The sequence below is a fragment of the Pelmatolapia mariae genome, linkage group LG7 (genome assembly GCF_036321145.2).
Source record: "Pelmatolapia mariae isolate MD_Pm_ZW linkage group LG7, Pm_UMD_F_2, whole genome shotgun sequence".
In the NCBI taxonomy this organism is placed as follows: Eukaryota; Metazoa; Chordata; class Actinopteri; order Cichliformes; family Cichlidae; genus Pelmatolapia; species Pelmatolapia mariae.
In genome coordinates this window covers 18,671,492-18,685,558 of record NC_086233.1, presented here as the reverse complement: position 1 = coordinate 18,685,558, position 14,067 = coordinate 18,671,492, and the positions used below count along the sequence as shown (strand labels likewise).

Below are 14,067 nucleotides of genomic sequence, written 5' to 3'. Positions count from 1 at the left end.
GTGATTTGGAGCTATATAAATAAAATTGAATTGAAAAACTGAATTGAATTGAATTGAATAGAAATAAAATTAAATAAAACGGAATTGAACTGAACTGAACTGCAGCCCTCTTTAAACTTAAGTGGGCCAGTGAAAGTCTGCATTTCTGTAAGTGAAAAGAATTGTAATTACACACTTAACATATCTTAAGAATAAAAAGTGCAATTCATCTCAGTTTTTCTACATGATAAAGAAGGGCTTAAATGTGTAAAATTACACATTGCTCATTGGTCAGAATGTCCTGTAATTATAAAAGAGAAGGGTTTTGCTAATTGACAAACAAAACACAACTGTATAAGTTATAAATGTGTTAAAAAAATGTAAACAGTGAAATAATTCAAATCAATACTTTACGCGGTCTCCCCCCCCCCCCCCCCCCCTTTTTTTTTTCCACATTTACAGTAACTTTAAGGGTTTAAAAATAGCAACAACAACAAAAAATCACACTCATCTTGACTCACCAGCAATTTCTTCTTTCGGCTCTTCCACAAATCTCTGCAGTGATTGCAAGGTGGAACTGTGCCTACATTTTTAATAACTATCCCACATACAGCATCTAATTTCATTGGTACACTTGCATATAAATTTATGGTAGTTTAGGTAGTTCATTCCAAAAATTTTAGATGAACTTGTCACATTTCTTCCATTTTTAAGCTGACTGGGCTGCTTGTGTCTGTTCATCCACATCCCAGATTGACTTTGGGGTACCTCAAGTCTAAATATTATCGGAAATGTGCTCAACCTCATTCCAAGCAATATCTATTCACTTCAGAACAGATGCAAAAAGCCTTCAAATCAAACTTTAGATGGAACTGTTCCCACTGAATAATACATGTTTGCCTAAAGTGAGGGCTTATGAATAAGGTATGAATCCTCCCTGTAATGATCATTTGTGCAGAATATCATATAGTACAGTCCATAACATGTTAATAAACAAACAGCATTTAGAGATAATATATTTTAAGGTGTAAATACTTGCTGTGAAAAGGTATTTGCCCCCTTTCTGATTTGTTAGGGTTTTTTGGTTTTTTTTTTGCATATTTGTCAGGCTTATATTTCAGATCATCAAACAAATTTTAATATCAGACAAAGATAACTTGAGACAATACAAAATCCAATTTTTGAATGGCTTTGTATCCATTTCCACGCTGAGAATGACTTTCTCAGCTCCCCGTGAGTTTCTTTAGGTCGTGGCATAACGTTTTGGGTTTTGAGATTATTTAGCCTACTTCACTTTGTCAGACAATTACTATTAAGTGATTTTTTGATTCAACAGGTCTGGCAGTAATCAGGCCTAGGTGAAGTTAATGAAACTGAACTTAGCTTGTGACAAATGTGACAAGTATGCAATAAGAAATTTTCACAGCACTAAAACCTTCTAGTTTAGAAATGTGTTTATTTAGTTCATCTGTATCACAAGTCATACAAGTGAGCCCTGTGCTTGCTCTGTCACAGTAACGAAGAACTATAATACCCAGAAACTGCACATGGACCCATCACAGAGATAGTGTGCCACAGAGTTCCACTTTTAAGACATCTATACCTTTCCCTTAACCAACACAGCTCAGTGAATTTGTCATTTGTGCTTATTGCCATTCAATTAACCTCCACAGGCCTGCAGCAGCCTTGGCCACAACCTACTGGAACATTGTAAAACGTTTTGTTATACATTGTGTCCTTACCGCTTCGATTCCCACTAAAGCCTTGGGAAACAATGAGGTGATGAAAAGTGTCTGTGAACTACTCAGTTAATGCTAATAATATGATATATGATTCTGGACTTGTGAAACAATGGCCATCCCAGAGGTGCAAAATCTGAATCTGAGACATTCAAGACTGTATTGACCCTCATGCGAGTGACTCCACAGAAATGCCTGACCTCTCCAGATAATCAATACAATTCAAACTTTATTTTTTCTGTCATAAATGAACAACAACCTTTGCTGTGGAGGGCTTTGCGGTAGGTTTTTGGCAGGTTTAGCTCCTTAGCCAGAGAAGCTGAACTTTGTTAGAATTTCTTTCAGTGTATGCAAACAGAATTTGAACCTGCTAGGTGGTCCAGCTTTGGTAGTTTGAATAACTATATAGACATCTGAGATGTTTATTATATAGTAATGCATCATGCTCATGAAATCAGCAGCTACAGTAAAGCATACTACAGGACTAACACAGCAGGAAAAGAATCAGTATTTGCTTATACTGACTGATGAAGGTCTATCAGGAAGTAAGGTGTGGACATAGACCATATCACAAATTCATTGTGTTTCAGAAGTGTTACTTATATTTACAGCTCATTTACAGCTGTTTAATGTTCAATGTTTTTAATACATATGCATCTTAATATTTGGTTATTTTAAACAAACATCTTGTTTATAGTAAATACTTCTTTATGTCTCCTCCTTGCAGGTTGAGGTGTGGATGTCCATATGTCCCAGTCTCACAATATGACCACAATATCTGTAGGACACCAACTGCTGGATTGAGTGATCATAATTCCGTGGTCAAAGGTCAAGGTCATTGTAAGCAAAAACTGCAACATGCTACATGAGCGTGGAAATGCATGTGTTTAAATGTTAAAGGTGGATGTGATGTAGTTACTAAAATCCGTGTTTTCTCAGGTTATCTTGGTTAAAGGAAAGAAAAGCTATTAAAGGCATTTATCAACACATTGATGTGATGAAAGAATGAAAGATAGGAAAACTAAAATGTTTAGTTTATGTTTACATACTTGTTTACTATTGGACTGTTTGTCTGTGCTGCTGAATTGGCTATTTAAATCTTCATTTTATCAGAGAACACAATGTTGGATAGCTGTGGAGTTATTTTTCTGTCAAAAGTCAGAAATGAAATTATTTTCTCAAATTGATAGAAAAATAATTCCATAGAACTTCAAGATAGATAAGATAAACTATAAAAATATAGAGTTATCCGTAATGGGGTTTATGGAAAGACAATAAAATAGACACGGAAAAATGGATAATCTACTGGCAGAAAATTGCCAGGACAATTTCCGTTTTTCTATGGAATGTTTTTGTGTCCCATGTATTTTGGCTAAAACTAAAAGCTTAGGTTGTTTTTTCTTTAAAATAATGAATATGTCCTTGTTTTGCTTTGTTTCTTCTCACCCCCAACTGGCACCTGGCTGCCTCTCCCTGAGCCTGGTTCTGCGTTTCTTCCTGTTAAAGAGAAGTTTTTCCTACCCACGGTCCTTAACGTAAAAAGGGCCTCGCTGTTGTGATTTGTTGATAAATAATAAAACTGACCTGAACTGAATTAGCATAATAGTTACACAAAAATACCTGTAGATGACCAGATTATGAACATTGTTGTCAGCTTAGTTGTTTATTGTAAATAAAAAACAAAGAAACAAACTAAACACATCTCAAACATAACTGAGATGTCTCCAAATGAAATTCACGTTACGGCTTTCATTTAGGAATATGTTTGCCTTTGTAGGAAAAATAAATCATTTAATGCATTTTATTTTGAAAATGTAGGCGCTTGATGTCATCAGAGTGCGACAACATCCACGTTGACGAAATCATTAGCAATTTCATCTGCGACTGAAAAGGGACTTTTACCGTTTGAACACAGCCGTGAAAATGTTGTTTTTACAGAAGTGTCTGACACTCAGTTATTCTTCGAGCACTGCGCGAGCGGTCAGCCGCTCTCTTTGGTCTCACTGTAACCGTTCAGTTTTGCGCAGACTCTGTGCTGTGGCTCACTGTCCAACCACAGCCGGGACAGGCGGGACAGGGCTGCTCTCCTCACAGGACAACATAGGTTTTCGTCTTCTGTCACCCGCTTACAGGTGCACACCTCGTCTTGGTAGTTACCGAGGACTCTCAATTTCACGGAGTGTCAGCAGTGAGGCATTGGGGCAGATTCAGTCAACACACTATCACCTCGTTTACACGTGCAAGGTAGCACACGCACACTGTGTTGAGTTAGTTTTTGTTTATTTTTTCTTTTAAAGTCGTGTATATGACACGCAGACTGTGTCCTGTTCGCAGGTTTGCTCCACCAGATCCATGCAGAAGATCTCTAAGCTGGCTTACCACAAAGGTGTCGTCATAGTCACGTGTCCAGGATGCAAGAATCACCACATCATAGCCGATAACCTCAAATGGTTCACCGACTTGGAAGGGAAAAGGTTGGTAGTGCCGTGGACTCCTCACTGATTCAAAACAACATCCCGAGAGTGTATTGGGTCCTTTAATCTGGCAGTATTTGCGGTTCATGTGATTAGAGCGTCTGATCTAATAATAAAACAATGATAAGCATCCCAGAATAATTTTAAAGCAGTCTTCTCTGCTGCAAGAAGGGGGGAATGATTTAACTTAGCCTTAAACATGGATGAAATTCTTGATGTTTTTTGCCCAACAGTGTACAGTACAAAGTCTCTGTAGGGTAATTTTAACGTTTTTAATAAGTTATTTTCTTGTGTGCAGTAAAGATTTTTTTGGTACAGACAAATATGTATAAGATTCCATACAAAGTGAGTGTAAAATAATAATTAAAAACAAATCAGTTGAAAAGATTTAGTTTTCTCCCTGGAGTGGCTCTGTTGTGTAGTGGTTAAATAATTTGCCTTACATGTATAAGATGCTGGAGGACAGACCAACAGAGCCTCAGAGTGGCTCTGTTGGTGGAGGGAAGGGCATCCAGCACAAAATCTGTGCCAAATCAAACATGTGGATCCGTCCGCTGTAGGAACCACTTGAGAAGCATCCATCTACTAGTATCTACTATTCCTTGGAGTTACTGTATATAGAGCCAGTACCTGACAGTCATTTGTCTGCATGAAAAAGCACCATGAATCAGCATTAACTGCATGACTGTATCGCCTTATATTACTTTAGTGGTATGTATAAACACCAATATAATTGTGAAACTATTAGATTAACCTAGCGAGTTTATCAGTCAGTAATTAGTAATGTCTGATTTTTTATTTTTGTTTTACTTTTAATACCGACTCTTACGTGTTGTTTAACATAACAGCAACATCATAAAATAATATCTGAGACGTGTCTGAATGCAGCAGGTAATTGATATTTCTGTTTCAGCCAATGACTGCTGCTGCAGTATATTTCAGTATAATTTTCAGTGTTGGTCTTTTGCCTCAGAAACATTGAGGAAATCCTCGCTGCCAAAGGAGAGACAGTAAAGAGGGTTGAAGGAAGTGCTGCTCTGGAGATAGTGATGGATCAGTCCACAGAAGACAAGCCACAGTGTGCTGAAGACACAGAGGAGTCTAGCAGTGATCCAGAAAAACGATAACGCTCTGCTTGTACTGTAATGTTTATACTGTAAAATTGCTATATTTAATTTATTAATAAAATCACATTTTTTGAAATTGCTTTTGTTTTTTCATCGTGCATTTTGATCATTTTAGTATACATGATAAGCTTTCAAAAGAAGGTGCTGGAAGTATAAATCCAACAACTAACTGTAGTTGAAGCAAGAATAGTTTTTAATTAAATAATAAAATAACTATCCCGAACTGTAATGTGTGTATAGGAAAACATCGAAATTATTATTATTATTTTTGTTGTTGTTGTTATTTATTTTTTTTAAAACATGGTGTTTGTATTTACCTGCACTCATTGCTTCCCTGCTTTAAGCGTTGCAATTCCGCTCCAAATGACCCTGTGGGCGTTCCGTTGGGAACGACTAACCTCGCGACATCTCGCATTGTCGCGTACAGTAAACGTGTAAACATATATGACAGGTGGTTCTCGGCTAAGCTAGCTATATTTTGCAGTCTATAGAATTGACTGCAATGGACACTGCAGGAGCCCAGGACGAGGCGGACAGGCCCCGCCATCGGCCTTTCCTGATCGGGGTCAGCGGAGGAACGGCCAGCGGCAAGGTCCGTCATGTTTAGGGCTTGTATGTGATTTAGCATCCCGGCTAGCTTTGCGTACTCTGCTATTGGCGCCAATATTAGCGTTTATCAACCTGGCAAAAACAAATGTCACACTCACTTACCCGGGAAATACGTATGTTGGTCATAATTACATGTCTGCTGTGTTCATTTTATACTATATTTGTGACCTGGGGGCGCCCAAGACTTGTCCAGCTAACTAGCTGCTGTAATGAAACTGTCAGTTCTTTATAGACCTGGAGTCAGCTCATAAATACCGAGGTCACTGATACAACGTTTCACTTCAGACTGTTGCTCATGACATCACCTAAAACAGAATTTAATATTGTCCTTTAATACAATCAAAGGCATTACCGACAACAATAGTCGATTTTTATTTATTTATTTACAGTCGACCGTCTGTGCAAAGATCATGGAGCTCCTGGGTCAGAACAAGGTGGACCACCGCCAGAGGAAGGTGGCAATTATAAGCCAGGACTGCTTCTACAGGGTCCTGACTCCAGATCAAAAAGCCAAAGCGATTAAAGGCCAGTACAACTTCGATCACCCAGGTAGGCTCATGCTACAAGTAGGATTTTTTTTCCCCTTGCCAAATCTGATCACACAGACCCGGTCAGTGTATTTGTAAGATCACTCTAATAGAGGTATGTATAGGAGAGTTAAAGACCTACCTGTATTGTAAAATAACATGCATATATATTTTGTTATGCTGTTTTGAGGGTGTTGTTAATTATAAAAGACATCCAGATATTGTTACTGGATGATCTAACATCTGTAGTAAATATAAAAGTCCTGTGGAGGAAAAAAAAAAAAAGTAAAACAAAATCAGGAGCGAAAAACCACAGAAACAGAAAATTCAAAGTCTGACATGATGAATTGCGATGCTTAGATTTTATTTAGAGTTTGGGGTTGCTATTTCTGAGCAGGTGACAATATATGGGCTGGAAGCAGTGCTTTAGTTAAGTACACTTGTGTTAACACGTGTGGGTTTAGTGGGTAATGCTGAAGATGGGCTTTGTGAAATTATGCTCCTTACATGCCTCGTATTATGTACTTCACATATTTATTGATTTAATCATGTTTTTGCTGTTTTATACAGTGAATTAGACACATAAGGCTAGTCCTTCAGTGTTTCGGTTTAATGTCTTTCAGAGGCATTTGACAATGAGTTAATGTACCAAACGTTGAAGGACATCGTGGAGGGGAGGGTAGTCGAAGTGCCGACATATGACTTTGTCACCCATTCCAGGTAGGAAGGAAGCTCTTCGTGGTTTTAAGCCCTGATATTCTTTTTAAAAAAAGAAAGTCCTCTGTCCTCACCTCATTTATTGTGTTTATAGGCAGGAAGAGAGGATCACAGTTTACCCGGCGGACGTAGTCCTCTTTGAGGGGATCCTCGTTTTCTACCCACAGAAAGTGCGCGACATGTTTCACATGAAGCTGTTTGTGGACACAGATTCAGACGTCAGACTGTCTCGCAGAGGTATCGGTGACTCCCTTACACATGTGAAAACCAGACCCACATTTTATGTTATTTTTTAAAAAAAACAAAAAAAACTTTTTCATGTTTCCTAAGATTTCAAAACTTTCAAAATAACATGAACAAAATAACTTTTATTTACCAATCTTTGTTGATTTTCTATTAATTTTTAAGTTTAAGATGTCAAACTGTGCTGTTTGTTGTTTGTGGTTTGGTAAAAATACGATGATCTAATCCATAAAAAGCTTTATCATCAGAGGCCAAAAATGGAAAACTTGCCAGCAAAACTAAGGGGGCTCATTTTGCTGGCTGACTGGCCAGGTCATGCCCAAAGGTGTATTTGGCTGAGCATTCAACCCTTACATCAGAATCAATTAGCTGAAAAGCTGGCATATCTTGCTGTGGTGCAGTGAACAGTATTTGAAAGTCATGTCCTAAAGAAATGGGGCGAAAAGATCCAACAAAAGCCTGACACAGGATCTGGCCCTTCAATAGATCTGTCACTGAAGCTTCATCAGAAATGGTTTCAGTGGAAGGGTGGCTGTCAAGAAGCCGTTGTTAAGGAAGGGAAACAGGAAGAAAAGGCTGAGGTATACCAAATAACAGAAAAACTACACTGTAAATCAGTGGCAACAGGTCTGAAGGCGTGATGAATCTGAATTTCAAAATTTTAGGTTTAGATGGCTGTCTATATACAGAGGAGGTCAGGAGAGCCTTTAGTCATCTGCCCATCACAGCGGAGGCTCTCTCATGGTTTAAGGCTGCATTTCGACCAGTGGCTTTGGGGATCTTGTCAAAATTGAAGGAATTATGAACACAGAAAGTTGCGGTCAGAAGTTGATCGAACATACAGAACCATCTGGAAAATGTCTGATATAAAGCAGCTTGAGTTTTTATCATGACGATGATCTCAAACAAACTATTAATGCAGCAAAAACACAGATGGATTAAAAAAACAATCATACAATGGAACATTATAGGTCATGGATTGGCCTCCCCAGTGTCCTGATCTGGACATTACTGAAGCATTGTGGCATCCTCCTGACAGAGAGCAGAACAAAAGGCAGCCAACATCCAAAGAAGAGCTTTGAGTGTTTTTCAAGAACCCTGGAGAACTATTCCTGCAGGCTACTTACAGAAATTACAAGAGCGAGACCTGTGTTCATCATAACTAATATTCCAAATCACTAGAACTCAATTTTTCCCTATATACGGGTATTTCCATATAAGTTTGAATAAATTACTGTACCCATTTCCTATTTTTTTCTAGCAAAATATAAAGAAACTAAGGATGACTCACAAATTTTGCACCATAGTAATATTAAAAGATATTACAGACAGTGAAATGAAGAGAACACAAATATGGGAAAGTCCAGTTGTTCTTGATGGCATCATCACTTGTCTTTGGGATTCTGTTTTTGGTCTAATCTTTATATGCTGCGTCACATTTTTACAGTTGATATTACTTCATACCCTACTTTTTTCTTTTTTTTTTCTCCTCCTGTAGTTCTGCGAGACATGAGCAGAGGGAGAGATCTCGAGCAGATTCTCAGTCAGTATACAACATTTGTGAAGCCAGCTTTTGAAGAGTTTTGTTTGCCTGTAAGTGTGGTGGTCAGCCCCGATTATGTGCTTATTTGTTCAGCATCCTATTCTGTTAAGCAGACATACGTTACATTTGTTTCTAAAGACATTTTGTTCTTCCCAGACTAAGAAGTATGCAGATGTCATCATTCCAAGAGGAGTCGACAATATGGGTGAGTGCTTTTTCCTTAAGAAAATAAATACATTTCAGCATTTTCTTGCTCTCTGTAGAGTCAAAAAACAGAAAAACCCCAACTCGTTTTTTTCTGATTTCCATCAGTGGCCATTAACCTCATTGTGCAGCACATCCAAGATATTTTAAACGGCGAAATCTGCAAATGGCAGCGTGGATCCGTGAACGGCCAAGCACGTGCTCTTAAACGGGTCCTGTCTGAGCAAGGTGACCTACAGAACGGATCCGCTAACGCCCCAGGAAAGAGGGTCCTCCTGGAGCCCAGCAGTCGGCCTCACTGAGACTGTATAGATTTGAATCGATTGGCTTTGAGCTTGAATCGCTGCTACAGATTGTATTTAATTTTTTTTTTTTTCTAAATGTGAAGTGTGTCGGACACGCTCTGCATTATTTTAAAATATTACCCATAATCACATGTTGCAGGGATTTAGTGCTGCAATGTCTTTCCCATTTAACTGCAGTTATTGGTGCATTACCAGAATTTTGAATATGTTTTTTGTTTTTAAACAAGCAGTCTTCCATGATGCTTTGATTTTTTTTTCTTCAGTGTTAAGTCCAGTCATGTGACCTGTGTCTGAGACTGGAGGTCTTATAATTGAGGGTAGGAAGTCTTTCTGTACAGTAGATGCTGACCTATAGTCATGCTTTTGCACTTGGAGTAACCCTACTGTTAAACTGAGTCATGCTTCTTTATTGCTTTCAGATTAATATATTGAAATGATAATGCAGATGTCTTGTACGTTTCTCTTTTAAATCAAGTCAGAGCCAGATGTGTTGCACCTAGTTTCATATCGAGCACATCCTTAATTATTTAATAATGGATCTATGCCTTAATTTGTTTACTTCCACTCGTTATTTGTGTATGACAATAAACGGAAACTGTTAAACTTTATTCAAGTGTCAGTCGATTGGAGAAAAGGAGGGTGGGGTGGAATGGGGGTGGTGGATCTTGTGACCAACACAGTGTGTATAGAAAGAGCCGTTTGCTTTATTGGAGTTTGAGAGCACAGTGTGATGTGTTGGTTTTATCCCCAAAAAGGAATAAAAAAAAAAAGATTTTACTACAGCACATTTTTGGAATGACACACACACACACAAGTCACAGAGGACTTCAGTCACACACAGGCGCCTCTTTCACACACTAACATGACCGGGACGTGACTGTGATTGCCTGATGGTTTCTCTACACTTGAACACGGCACTCGATGATTCAGAATGATGTACACAGATCACAGCATCTTTAGTTATTTATCTTTTTGTGTTTTTGCTTTGCTTATCTTTTTTTTTTTTCTTCAAGTGCACGTGTATGGCACTTGGGAGAAGCGGAGCTCTTCTCATAAGCATAAACATCCTTTTTAAGAACAAAAGGAGCACTGTATATAATACATTTCATAACCATACATGATTCTTACACAAAAATGTTGCAAAACATAGGTTTCCAGTCTATCATGGCCATCCTCTCCTCCAAGTCCAAATCTCCCACCTCCCAGCCTCGTGCCCACAGCGAGCCCTCGGGGGTCTGCAGCCCGCCAGTAGATGTCACAGTTTGTGTCAGGCTGCCGTTTGAGGGAAACTCGAGTAGGGAGAGGGCTGAAGAAAACCAATAGATGGCACATATATGAGGAAGAGGAAGGAGCGGCTTGAGAGTAATGGACCATTCAGCTCACACACTCACATGCGCGCGCGCACACACACACACACTCGCGCAGCAGCTCCACTCTAAAACAGAAAGCCCAGGGAGCAGACTTTGGTCATTTCCGTAGTGTCTCCCTGTGATTCTTTACCTCCGTGGCACCGGTCTACCTGTTGTCTCGCCGCAGCCACAGAATGTCTCCAATAATCCCAATTATAATCTCCCCGAGCAGTAGAGCTCTTTGTAAACCTCGATGACGCTTCAGTTGTCTGTAGTTTGTTCTCAACCCCCTCCCCCCACCCACAATGAGTCTCCCATCAGCCTCGGCGGGTAGCTTCCGTTCGTCTCTCTTTCAGTCTGTAGTAAAGTGGAGTTAGTGTCATGAAGCACAGTTGGAGGTCAGTGTTGGAGGCCCTCCTCCCCTCCGCGGGCCCTAGGTCTTCTCCTCGCGGTCCGTCTTGCGTCTCGAGATGTTTCTGGGCTTTATCTTCAGCGACAGCTCCCAGAGGGCCTCTTCGGCCAGATGATCGCTGAAGTCGTTGAAGAACGAGACGATGTCTTCGTTGCGCTTCAGCTCATAATGCCTGAGATGAGGAGAGGTAATTCATTACTGAGAAAGCAAAGCAGTCTGTGTGAAGATGACAGCCATGTTTTATGACATTAAAATTTAATGGAGAACAAAGCAGGAACGCATTAGCGTTCCTTCCAGTGGCAAACGATGATGACATTTATTGCTGCGATTGATGTGTTCAGTGGCTTCTTATTAAATCCTACTTATTCCGATGGACCTACACTTGTTGAAAGCGCCGCATACTGTCCAGAATGTTGAACTGCTGCCAGCGTTTGGAGAAATTGACCTTCCCGTCGATCAGGTCAGGGTTCCCCAGGTGGACGAAGGTCAGGTCCTGGAGGATGAGACCCCTGTGGAGAAGAGTGGAAGGAATAAATGAACCAGTCGTGGCTAGACGCCCATCTCGATGAGTCATGCACATTTACTCACAAGTACGGGATGCACGGGGGCTCCACTTCAGCCAGCGCAGCTCTGTATGCCCTGAAGGAGGAGGAGCTGTCGATCAGCGTGCAATACTCCTCCAATCCCTGAGAGAGAAGATTTGGGGATGTTTATTAAATTAAATAACAGTCGTGATACACGAGGAGATTTTTAATTTCTCTTCCTAAATTCACAATCGACTCACCTCTGAGGTCTGCTTCTGCCACTCCAACCTCCTGATGGGGGCCGAGTCCAAAGCAGACAGTATTGCCAAGTAGGAGTTGAAGTTATTCAACTTTCTTAAGTGCTGTAATAAAAATAAATATGACTGTTAAATGCTGTTAAACAGGGAAACTCCTGATGATTTGTAAGGTTTGTAAGACTTAAACCAACCTTCATTATCTTAATGAACTTGAGAAGCAGCTTTTCTCTGTCTTGAGCTTTCTCTTGCTGAATTATCAAAGAGCGAACCCTGCAAGGAGAAAGAGAAAGACACGGTGGGGTGTTGGCGTTTATTGAGGCGAGATGGTATGAGAGGAAAGCCACAGAATTTAATTATAGGGGAGGAGATGTTGAGTTAAGCGTTACAGTGTCTGATGAGGTTTGTCATACCAATAGCTCATGTTGTTAAAGTGCTCTGTGAACTGAGTCAGGTTCGGACTCTTCTCCTCATTCTGCTCCTTGGCCCAAAGTAGAACTTCGGGAATCTGAAGGAAAACACAGAGGAAAGCAGAGCACAAGGTTGGGCTTGATTATGTGTCAAACCACAAATAATCGGCAGATCGGTGAAAGATTTAACGCAGCAACGAAGGCACCGTACCTCAATTTTATAAAAAAGTTCAGCATCGAGAAGTGTGAGCTGATCGGCGATCTCGTGACTGCGAAAGTCGTGAAGAGTTCCAGGCCTGATGAAAAACACACAAATCATTAGATGGAGTCTGACACTGAAGCGACACAATCTCCTACTTTCCCATCTGTCCCGAAGAGCAAAAAAGCCTTACAAACACAACAACAGTCATCTCGAGGTGCTTTATGTTGTAAGGTAAAGACCCAACAATCAGACAACCACTTTGACCAAACTCTTGGTGACAGCGGGAAGGAAAAACTCCCTTTTAACTGGAAGAAACTGCATTTATGGCCATTGCTATAGGTCAAGGCACATCCCCACAGGAAGTGACTAGCAGAGACAAAAGAAAGTCAATGACATTCACATGTCCACAGGCAAAAAAACACTAAGTGTCATGTGAAGTGGGCGGGTACCAAATGAAACTTTCCTCAACTTCAAGGGGGATGGTTGAAATGGCTGCCAATTAGCTCGCAGGATACCAATGATTGACAGGTGACAGGGTGGCAAATATACAACACACACAAAGCAGAACCGCCAAAACTGTAGTTCTAGCATAAAAGATGGATGTAGTGGGTGCTGCTATACATCGTGTGGATGAGTGTTAGACCATCTACATAATGGCAGCCCTCCCTGAACCTGAGTCTGTTTCTGCTGGAGGTTTCTTCCTGTTTAAAGGGAGTTTTTCCTTCCTATTGTCACCAAGTACTTGCTCATTGGGAGTCACCTGATTGTTGTGACTTTCTGTGTATTATTGTAGGGTTTGTACCTTACAATATAAAGCACCTTGAGGTGCTGTATGAATAAAATAAAACTGAACTGAACTGAAGACTGTTGCAGGGTTCCTGGGTTCAACTTTGCCTCAGTGTTACTGCAGAGTCCAGAATCAATGGGTGACCTCACTGTGGCTATGTCCATCATTTATATACAGGCTATGGTTCAATTCATTCCAAAACACTTTACAAAACAATTTAAATGGAAACTATGGTGCACTGAACACCCTGTTGTGGCACACAGCTGAGCCACTAACTCGGCCTTTTTAATATAGCGGATTGATACATAGTGCACACATAGCTGCTGATTGGGTAATCCTTTTGATACAGCTACCAAATGAGAGAAAACAAACCATTGCACAATCTTTCACACCACTTGAGGGACACATTGTTTAATCCAGAAACCACAGAAAAACTGTGCACCGCTTTCCGATTTTTATTTGTGTCCTTGATCGTCCCCGCCTGGCTTCACTCCTGTTAGCGCTGTCACTGTCAACCTATCCTGTGCCAAACTGTCAGTGCTTCAACCTTCCACTGCTCATTAGAATTCATTTACCTGGACTGTCTGATCATCTTCACTTTCATCAGAATTACTAAGTTATTTCTTATATTACCTCAAACTGGTCGACTGATTATTAATTAC

At 40.1% G+C, this 14,067-nt stretch overlaps 3 protein-coding genes across 12 annotated transcripts in view; 2 read left to right on the top strand and 1 right to left on the bottom strand.

Annotated features, from left to right (window-relative positions):
• Positions 1–3,578: 3,578 nt before the first annotated feature.
• Positions 3,579–5,395, top strand: dnlz (DNL-type zinc finger). The gene is made up of 3 exons (XM_063480600.1): positions 3,579–3,962; positions 4,053–4,192; positions 5,166–5,395. The coding sequence occupies exons 1-3, from the start codon at positions 3,642–3,644 to the stop codon at positions 5,317–5,319; spliced, it is 615 nt and encodes a 204-aa protein (XP_063336670.1). The 5' UTR covers positions 3,579–3,641; the 3' UTR covers positions 5,320–5,395.
• A 317-nt stretch (positions 5,396–5,712) lies between these two features.
• Positions 5,713–10,075, top strand: uck1 (uridine-cytidine kinase 1). Its single transcript, XM_063478241.1, has 7 exons — positions 5,713–5,911; positions 6,318–6,477; positions 7,079–7,175; positions 7,267–7,409; positions 8,914–9,008; positions 9,115–9,163; positions 9,271–10,075. The coding sequence occupies exons 1-7, from the start codon at positions 5,822–5,824 to the stop codon at positions 9,462–9,464; spliced, it is 828 nt and encodes a 275-aa protein (XP_063334311.1). The 5' UTR covers positions 5,713–5,821; the 3' UTR covers positions 9,465–10,075.
• A 76-nt stretch (positions 10,076–10,151) lies between these two features.
• The window catches only part of rapgef1b (Rap guanine nucleotide exchange factor (GEF) 1b), a 45,410-nt gene continuing 41,494 nt past the window's right edge, over positions 10,152–14,067 (bottom strand). For all 10 annotated transcript variants that reach the window (XM_063478228.1, XM_063478232.1, XM_063478230.2 and 7 more), the window contains 7 exons: positions 12,628–12,712; positions 12,420–12,514; positions 12,201–12,279; positions 12,013–12,114; positions 11,817–11,914; positions 11,609–11,737; positions 10,152–11,400 (listed from right to left, as the gene is read on the bottom strand). In XM_063478228.1, coding sequence (XP_063334298.1) covers positions 11,250–11,400; positions 11,609–11,737; positions 11,817–11,914; positions 12,013–12,114; positions 12,201–12,279; positions 12,420–12,514; positions 12,628–12,712 — 739 coding nt within the window. In that variant the 3' untranslated portion in view covers positions 10,152–11,249. The remainder of the gene's footprint in view (positions 11,401–11,608; positions 11,738–11,816; positions 11,915–12,012; positions 12,115–12,200; positions 12,280–12,419; positions 12,515–12,627; positions 12,713–14,067) is intronic.